The sequence below is a fragment of the Mercurialis annua genome, linkage group LG3, assembly GCF_937616625.2.
Source record: "Mercurialis annua linkage group LG3, ddMerAnnu1.2, whole genome shotgun sequence".
NCBI lineage: Eukaryota > Viridiplantae > Streptophyta > Magnoliopsida > Malpighiales > Euphorbiaceae > Mercurialis > Mercurialis annua.
In genome coordinates, this window is record NC_065572.1 from 72418627 (window position 1) to 72428710 (window position 10084).

The 10084-nt window shown below is 32.9% G+C and overlaps 1 protein-coding gene across 1 annotated transcript; it reads left to right on the top strand.

Moving 5' to 3' along the window:
• Positions 1–1489: 1489 nt before the first annotated feature.
• Positions 1490–9013, top strand: LOC126673908 (uncharacterized). The gene is made up of 13 exons (XM_050368225.2): positions 1490–1746; positions 1844–2067; positions 2166–2295; positions 2373–2475; positions 2576–2699; positions 3309–3380; positions 4260–4298; positions 5580–5660; positions 5787–5834; positions 6576–6626; positions 6722–6790; positions 8081–8320; positions 8552–9013. Exons 2-13 carry the CDS (start codon positions 1906–1908, stop codon positions 8801–8803), a joined length of 1371 nt encoding a protein of 456 aa, XP_050224182.1. The 5' UTR covers positions 1490–1746; positions 1844–1905; the 3' UTR covers positions 8804–9013.
• The last annotated feature ends 1071 nt before the right edge of the window (positions 9014–10084 follow it).

Here is a 10084-nt window from a genome sequence, read left to right on the forward strand (position 1 = left end):
GTGAATATTTATGGTTCAAAACTATTATTGATGATGGCCAAAATAGAAGATGTAGGGTAATAGAGAAGACCCTATAAAATGCCTAATTCTTACATGCATTTTCTTCTAACATTTGAACCACCACTAATTTACAGTTCAACCAATTAATAAATTGGTTGAACCATTTAAATGGAAATATTTTTTTATAAAACAAATATATGCAATTATCAATTTAAACATATTTTTGAACACATAATTCTCATTTTAAACTCATATAACCCTTCCTATCTAGATAAGTCGTATAAAATAATTGTTCATGTAATCAAATTAATCAATAACTATAGAAACAAATATTGAAAATAAGTTTAAAATGAGAATTTGTTATATTTATCACAAATTAAAAAAGTTGACGGATCCTAATTTTCTTTAAAGATATATTTATTATTTTTGGTTAAAAATACGGATACATAAAATACTTTTTTCCTAATAAAAAGATTATCACATCTTATATATGAACTGTTGTAGTTTTAAAAAGTAAAATATATAAATGGTAATCAAATTTATGAACACCTGCGATTTTGCCGGCTCAAGCGGTTCAATAGCATTTTGACTCATACAACAACCGGTTGAACCACATTTTTGGTTTTAAAAGGAACCAAACCGGATTGTCCGTCAATTCACGGTTAAACCAGTCAAACCTGTTCGGTTCGGTTCTAAATTCTCTGTTTCTATGCACATATGATGAAAAGATTCATCAATGAGAGACATTTTTATCACTGCCTTTATGTTTGACCAACTTTACTTTACTTCTTATAGACTTGTGGTAACTATGGGGAAAAAACCGGAGAGAGCAAAAGTACAATTGGTATTTCACACGGCCAAAGAAATGCAACTATTTTATTTTCTCCAAAATAAATCATGCCAATTTTAAGTTTAACCCATATATTTTACTGCATTTTGATACACTTTTGGATACAATCAATATTTAAAACAATAAAGGTTCATTTTACATTTTGAATTTGACACAAAATATCAATAAATCAAATTCATGATCTTAGAAAAAACACTTGGAATTTTGACATTTTGAATTGTTTGACTCTTCATTTTCAAATTGGCCAATAATATTCTGTCACATCAGCTCCAATTTATATATAATATTTCAATTATTTTTTAACACGTCACTTAAATCAGTAACACGAGTTTAAATACCTACTTCATAGTGTTTTTTTAAACCATAAACTTGGCCTTGATTAATCTTTTATGCCAAAATTCAGGGGCAAAATGAACATTTTTTGACATGTAAAATCGTTGACTTCTATCGAATCCATTTCTGAAAACTTGGAAGCCTTCTTGCAATCTAAAAGCCTAATCACAGCCCACAATAGTTTCGATGTTCATTCTTTATAAGCCCAAAAACATACGGGCCATGAGTTCAAAACGCTAGACCCATCTTATTGGCCCAACGACCCAGTGTTCTTTCTTTCGAATTCGAACCAAGTGAACTAAACAAAACCGAGGGAACAAAATTGTTTTCGCAACCAGCGCGAGCGAGAGACATCTAATCCATTGTCTCGTACATCTTCTCCCTCTTTAATTTTTTCCTTTGGGGATCTGTTTCTAGCTTCACGAACCCTAACTCACACAGTCTCCGTTCCCTCCCGCTAGAAGAAGAAGAAGATATCTATCTCTAAACCCTAGTCGAGACGACGAACAACCACAACAACACAACAGACCTTGATTCTACTGTACATTGAATCCCTAGACTTCGTAAGATCATTCAATTAGTTAATTATTCAATTGCATTGGCTATTTTGATACAAATTCAATTTTGTGTGTTTTTATAATTATTGTTATTGTTATGCAGACACTGTGCGTGTATGATATTAGATGTAATGAGATTGCCGGAGAGACGCATGATAAGGAATAATGAGCAGACTTTCATTCAGGCCGCGTCCTCTCGACATTCATAAAAAACTTCCGATTGTAAAATCCGTTAAGGATTTCGAAGACGATGAGCCTAACACTTCCTCTTCTTTCACTCGTAACTCTCAGCTCCTACGCCTTGCTGCTGCTGACGTTGACACTGAAGTAAGTAGCTCTACTTTTTATCTATTTATGTATTGTTTTTATTTCCGCACCGGAAAGTATTAGGTTGAATTGTTTTCTTAGTTAGTTACTGTTTTCAGGTGCAGCATGTTCCTACTAAGAAATTAGCTCCGGAAATTCCTACGCCTCAGTTTGTTATTGTTGATACTTATGAAAGAGATTATTCCCGCACGTTCTCTCAGCCGACTTCCTATCTTCGCGCTAGGGGAGGTCTGTCGTGTTTCTCTTACTAAATTACCTCATTTCGATTTCTATTTGTTCAACTCTATTGTGTTACTTGTTTGCAGCTCGAGCTGAGATTGGGGAATTTGTTGAGTATGATATTGACAATGAGGATGAGGATTGGCTGGAAGAGTTCAATGATGAAAGGGAGATACTTTTGCCTGAAAGGTATATATGCGCCTGAATGTTTGACCAGTTTAATTTACTTCCTTACTCTTTTGAAGCTTTGAGAGTTCCTAGTTTTATACCTATTTTCTTGCTTTTCTAGGTTCGAAACTCTTATTTTCAAGCTGGAAGTTTTGGATCATAAAGCTCGGGAAAGGGCAGGGGTTATAACTCCTACTCTTGGTTCACCAATTCCCGTGCTTCTACAATTTGATGCTGCAACTGAGGTCACCTCCTGCTTTTATTGAGTCCATACTCGAAACGTTCCTTCCAATCGGCAATTTGAATGTTCTAATTTTAGGTTTTTCTATGAAAAGAAATTTGGAATTTTTTGAAGTTCTCATTTGGAGTGATAAGCATCTAGATATAACAAGTAGGGGAAGTATTTGTTCCAGGCACTCTGCATGTATACACGCCATATGTGGGCTTACACGATGGAAAAGTAAATTTTGGCTTAATATTTTGTGAGCATTGATAACGTGCTGTGATGCTGTTACAAAGTTCAGAGTCTCCATTTTTGCGAGTATTGATCAAGGATTTTTGTGAGCTTTTTAGATTCTATAATTATTTTTTATGAAGCTTTCTCTAATTAGGCATAGTCTCCTTTCATAGAAACATGCTATCCAAGAGATAGCTTTTATAAACCTACAAAAACTCAGAAAAGTATAAATAGCAGAAACAAATCACGAACTTCATTTTTGATACGCTGCTAATAATGGTAGTTTATTAAATAATGCGTTACTCGTGATGATTGCATTTGTTTTGGAACATTGATCTATATACTTTCTTTCATTGATGGCGAGTCCTACTTGAATTATTTTCTTTTCCAATTGCAGGCCATGCAAGCTCAAATTCAGTCCATTCGACATGCAGTTTTCCAGTCTGTTTATGATTATTGGAAGAATAAGGTATAGAATACATGTTTTATTTACAAACTATGTGGCGTAATGCCAGATTCAGTATCACTTTAGTTTTGCACTTCTATACCAAATTTTTGTTTTTCAAGCTTACATATTCATGTTGTTGTTAGATTCATAGAATCATAGGAACAAAAGTGAATTTTGACACTTTACAAGATAATGGAAGAGGTGTAACGATGGAGTTATGTTCAATACGAGGTTTCTCTTGCATACTGTGTAATTTAGCTTGCAGATGTCCAATAAAATAAAGTTAAATCATTTGGAAAATTGAATAAAAAAGTTCTACCTAGTTTGACAAGAGCAATGGCACAGTAGGAGAACCTTGACTTGTTGGCATTTATGAGTCTTGGAGTGACTAGGTACTTTTTAGATTGAGAAAGGTTGTTTTAACGATTTGCAGAGAAAGGACACTATCGTGAACCGGATTTTTGTTTTATTGTTGAGCTTGTAAACTATTTATCTGATGCAACCTTTCTCTTTTATGAAAATATACACTGTAGCTTTGGGCTTGTTGATTCAAACCTGCTTATCGGGGTGACATGCATGAAGTGTATGTATGCCTTAATATTTCAAAATGCTATTACATAATTGAATAAGTAAATCTTGTTATTGGTCCATGCTATATTTAATTAATAAACATATTTGTCATTTTGTGCACATGCTAGTGAAACTTCTATTATATAGATGCACCTGAACTTGTACCTGCAATTTATATGTCATTGTGTGTGTGCACAGCTACTTGTTGATTCTTTCTTCTTTCAGATTTTGTATTTTTCTATTTAATTACATAAAATTGTGTGCTTGCTCTCTTGTAAATAAACCTAAAGAATGCTTTATCAATGCCTTCTTTTCTTCTGTTTTGTCCAGCGTGAAAGATGGCAGAAGCCTATTTTGCGACGATTGCAGGTTAGTTTCATCACTTTGGTCTCGTTTTATCTCCTTTCCTCTCGTGTTCCGTTTTTTAATTTTCTCCTAATTTTCTTTGATCTTCTGAATTTTTTTTCATTTGTTTTGTAAGCATGAAGAACATGGTATGAGTTTTGCTATTTTGATTGTAACAGTAAAGTCCACAATTATTGTTTCATCACCTGGAATCAATCATGAAAATAAGTTTTGTTTGAATGAGGAATTTCATGTTCAGACCTGTATGAAGAATGATAGATTCTAGTGGCATCATGTTTATGTTTTTTTTCCCTTTTGTCAGTTTTTAAAACTCTAAAGATGATTTCCTGTCTAGCAAATTGGAAATTATTCTTATCTGAGAATAGCATAGTTTTCTCTTTGGCTAATAAAATGTTTTATATGAACCGATTTCCTTATATGCTCCAATAAACAAAAAATGCAGGATATTTATTCTAATAAACAAATGAAGTCTTAGATACTCTTATCTACTCCCTCCGTCCCGTTTAAGAATTCCTATATTCCATTTTGGGATGTCCCATTTAAAAAGTCCCACTACTATTTTTGGAATGTTTTTCCATTGAATACCCTATTTTACCCTTCTTTTAGTCATCTTAAAAGAACTCTTTGAAAAATTCAACTATTATTAATAGGGGCAAAACATGAAAAAACATGAAAAGACAGATAATAAATGTTTTCTTAATTTGTATGTAAAAGCAAATGGAACTTCTTAAGTGGGATGGAGGGAGTATTATTTACAGATCTATATTTCTTGTGTAAAAGTATCTTAACTTTGTGATATTGCATAGTATGTCCTAGTAATACTCACCTGTAAAATGTTTGTCTACTTCTATTCAATTTTTAGGACCTATATTGCTTAGTCCCGTTAGCCTAAAGTGTACATATTTATATTTCAATTACTTGGATAGATACCTACACCAGATGCTTATGTCCAAGTCCAAGTAAGATTAGCGACTTGTATAAGTGATCCGAGTTTTTATAAATTTTTTAGTTTCTTCTCTAAGTTCACTTCATGTGGCTTTCTCTGCTAATATATAGAAATTTTGCTTAGCTCCCTTGGTTTATGTGCTGGAATGATCTAAGCCAAATCAGTCTTCTGTTTCTGGTGATCTGATTTCACCTTACAATTTTGCACCTTGATCCCTTAATATTTTATTTGGAAAAATTTACGTGGTGCTGCTGGGTTTCAAGCATTAAGTTTCAATATTTATCCCTTTCTTTGCAGTCACGTGTATGTAATCTCTCACTTTATGCTTTTGGTCACAGCCTCCTCCTCCAGGAAATGATACCAATCCTTACAATGTCTTCAGACCGAGGGAGAAAGCTCACAGACTACATACAAGAAGGGTAAGCTGATATATTTTATATAAAACATATTTGGACAAATTTTGATGGTTAGATACACACATTTCGCAAATCCTGCATAAGTTTGTTTACTTATGTGTCTCAAGTCCTAAGCCTTCTCTTCTACAGATGCAAAGAAGGGAAAATAATGTGCAGTCATTTGAAAAGCTTCGCCAGGTCAGCACTAATATTTTTTCTTTACATTTTGTTATCTGGATCATTTAGTTCAAAAGCCAAATGGATAAATGGAGTGTATTTTTTTCCTTGTCTTTTGTTTCAGTGTTACTATGTTGATTCTGACATTTTCTTAATGAAACATGAATACTTTCAAATAAACATGGAATATTGTTGCAAGTCAGCAAGAAACATATTTTTTACGTTTAAAAGAAAATTCAGTAGTTTCAGTCCTTTTTGTTTCATTTATTTTCGTATCTTTTTTATCATCCAAACAAGGAAAATTAAAAAAATTATAGTTCTTTTCTTTTTCTCCCATAAGAAACATTTTGTGAAATTTGAAATCAGCAATAACTATTTTGCTTTGTATTTCTTGTTGAGTCTTCTTTTAATTTGTATATTTCCAGCTTTGAATATTTTTCTTAATTAACACTTTGAATGACAACACATACCATTTTGTTTCGTGCATTAAAGAAATGTGTCTGGAACTTGTCTTGATGAACTTATTGGATATCTGAAATGTTAAGCTGGAGAGGGAAAAGATTATTGTTGGTCTAGCTGATTTATTGATTCTCTCTTTAGCGGTTAGCCCATTGGTGGTCGATGCTCATTTAATTAAGAATTAGTCCCAGTTGGCTTTATGAATTTGTAATCAACTAAATTAGATGAAATAGGTTACTATTTGTATCTGTCAATTGAATTTGTATTTTGATTTTTTTTTGGGGGGGATTTGACTATTTTCAGGTCAGGCGTAACCTTGACCAAGCCAAGACAATACTTGAAGCTCTGATTAAGGTGCTCGTCCGATTAAATTTAATGAATGTTTTTACGTTCAGGTAATTGTTATAGTTAGGAGAAACATAATTGCCTGAACATCACTATGCATGCAGCGTGAGGAGAAAAAGAGAGAGGCAATGGAGAATGAAGTAAGTCTCCAAAGGATCCAAATGAAATATAAGGTATGTTTGTTAAGCCATCTGATCTATTATTCTTTCCTTGTCCAATAACTTTTAGATCCATTTATCAAAAAACAAAGGCATGATTTATAAGTATTTTTGTTTCAATGACTATACATGGATACATGGGTAGGAGTCTCAAAGGAGACAGATAAGAAAGAAGTGGATAAGAACAATATTTTTTTCTTTCCTCTTTTAGCAAACAAGAGAGTAGGTACTTTTCATGTTTGAATGAGAGAGAAAAGGGAACTATAAGCATGAAAAGACATTTAAACTTTTTCAATGACGTCTTCTAGTCTTTGAGAAGATTAAAAACAAATACAAAAAAAATTACCATATTTTCTTCTAGAAAGTAAGCTTATTTGCACCCCTATTTCCCGAGAAGTCAAATTCAAGTTTTAGAAAGGAAAAGGTACTGTTGTTTTTTTGTTTCCGTCACAAATTTATTAGCTCAACAACTTTGGAAGAAATCTATTCCATTTGCTACCTGGCTTTCCCTCTACCTTTATCTATGCATTCCATAATAGCTGTCAAGAAATATTCCCATGCCTTCTCATTTTATTTTAATTGAATTATGAAAGATACTTAAATTGTTTTTTTTATATGTTTAATATCTATTTCTTATGCAATGAATCGTATATGCAAGATGTAGCAATAATATTAACGGCAATATTAGCATGAGGCAAAGGGTTGTGTAGTCTGAGAAAATCTATTGAATTTAAAAGGTGAAAAAGAAAAGTGTTTCTTTTTGTTTGGTCCTTTCTCTTCCTCAACTAAGTCCTTCCTGACTTCCTGTAAGAAAAAAAAATCTGTCGACATTTGATGGCTAAACAAATGAGTTATTTCTCCATAAACTATTCAGTTATTATTATTGTCATCTTTTCTCCCCTTTCATTATTTAATAAGGTTTAGGTTCCTAAAATCTTTCTCTTCATGTTTTTTTTTGAGGATTTTCTTCATGTTAATTAGTCCTTCATCTATGTGAGTAGCTCTAAATGTGAAAATGGTGTACTGTAAACTGTCGAGTTGACTGGGAAGCCAATCATATGTAGTTTGTGATATTACCTTTAGAGTAAATTGGATATGATGGTGCAAATTTATTTATTGATGTGGATAGTTTCAACCAACTGAAATTGTCAAGTTGCAAAGATACAAAGAAAAAGTGAAACCATCAAATGCTACAAGAAAATCAAATAAATCAAGTTGTCTTTTAGTAGTTATTTCTACATGGATTGGATAATTTGATTTGATTTTATCTTGTTTGAAATTTGTTAATTTATGACTTATTCTCAGCATGAAACTGAGCTTCTTGATGAAAGCTTGGTTCTTCCTGGATTCCCACCTATCACTTCCAAGTTTGCTTCTAGTGAAGATGAATTTGTAGATTCAGATGACTTGGCAAACAGTCGTCCGCGTATCCGACCCGCCGCAGTTCAAAATCCTCCTTTTGCAGACTCCATCCTTACAGTACCTACGGGAAGCATGCTAGAATTCAGACGGCGACAAGCCTCATGTGGATGGCTTAATAAAATGGTATGTGAAACAATATTTCGATTTCATATCTTTTCTCAAAATAGTTAATTGCTATAAAATGTTCCAAGTTAATTGGTGGACATTAATTTATGTCTCGCATGGTATATCAATTTTCATATTTTGGTTTTAATAGTTTGGGTTAAATTCCATGATCTTCTCAAGTGGATCCATGTAACTTTGTCTTATAATATCAGTTTTATTATTGATTCTTATGTTTTTTTATACATGCAGGATCCTCTTGAACCAGTTCTGTTATTTACAAAGGCTCTTGTTCCAGAAAAGTTGGCGGCTGCAGGAATTGTACCGCCTGTAGATTCTTCATTAAAGAATGGAGCATCCAATGCCTCTTACAGATTCCACGGAAGAATTGGCCGAGGTGGGCGTATTGTATTTGACAGATGGAACAGATTTGTGCACGATCCAATTGATCTTAGTAATTCTTTTTACATGTCTCCAAGACCCCGGCCCTCAGCATATAATTAATAGATATATCGATTAGTTGCGGCATCATCTTGCAGTGGCTTGTGGCTCTCTGAATATAAATTAGTGTTTAGTGTAATTATGCAATGTACATCAAGAAATATTTGTAGGCATTGCAGCTAGGTTTTGGGGGCATTTTAGGTTAAGCCGCTGCTCATGTAACCATTTATTTTCCATGGCTTATGTATTATAGTTGCTGCTCATGTTTTCTTCTCTCGTATGGCTCTCTTGCTGGAAATTTATGCTTGCACAAAACATCAATATGAAAGCTGTAATATAGAGTATGGGCACAAAATGCATATCTGCTCATGCTTATCTTTTATAATACTTCATTGCTTAAGAGTGTGGCTCGTAATGTGTTATGTTAATGATAATATAGTTTTAATTAATAATAAAAATAAAAATAATAATTATCCAATTTATTATTCAAAAGAATTGCCATAATTTGCCTAATCATTTGGAATTGAGAAGATTATGTCTCTTTGATTCAGATTTCTAATTCTACCGAAGAGAGGCTCAGTTGACTCAACTGTGAGAGAAATTTTTAGGTAGATTCAGTTCATCACGTCATTCGTGAACTAAATCTATCATATTATGACACGTCATTAAAATAATGACACTATCGTAATATTTTTATTTAAAAGTGTAAATAAGTAATAAACAAAATTACGATAATGCCACTATTTTAATAACGAGTCATAATGTAATAGGCTAGTTCACGGATGATGTGGTAAACTGAGTTTATCTAAAAATCTCTCCAACTTTGAAGATGGCTTTTCCAGTAATTTGTGCATAATGGTAAAGAATTGTGGATAAACTATTCGTTTCTCATAAACATCTAGTGCATGGACTCGTCTTTTTGATGGTTTTTCTGCTTCTTACAACTGCTCTTTTCACCCCTCTAGATGAGTGTTTATTCCATACAACCATTGCGTCATGTTATTTTCACATCAAGCTAATGCGCATTTGTAATAGAGAATCTTTTAATTGTTACTTATTTTTTTTAATATAATAGAGTGAGCTTTTTATATGGAACGATTGTACAAACTCGTGAAGAGGGTTGAATGAGTGAATGAGGGAGAGTTTTTCGATCGATAAAAAACAAAAGTACCCTTATTTAGAGTTCTGAAACTACAGAAAGGAGACTTATGTTATCGTAATTGTTTCTATTCTAAAAAAGACTAAATGCACTTTTTTTCCTCGTATTAACAGAGAAAATACTGCCATTTGTAACTTGAAAAGCAATCATTGAAGGCTTAATTGCTCCAAAAATCACCAACTTTC

Bases quoted from the DNA above. Each gene is read 5' to 3' on its own strand.
- LOC126673908 (XM_050368225.2), top strand. From the start codon at position 1,906: ATGAGCAGACTTTCATTCAGGCCGCGTCCTCTCGACATTCATAAAAAA. The intron at 3,381-4,259 runs GTATAGAATACA...TGTTTTGTCCAG, and splicing joins ATGATTATTGGAAGAATAAG to CGTGAAAGATGGCAGAAGCC. The intron at 6,627-6,721 runs GTGCTCGTCCGA...CTATGCATGCAG, and splicing joins TACTTGAAGCTCTGATTAAG to CGTGAGGAGAAAAAGAGAGA.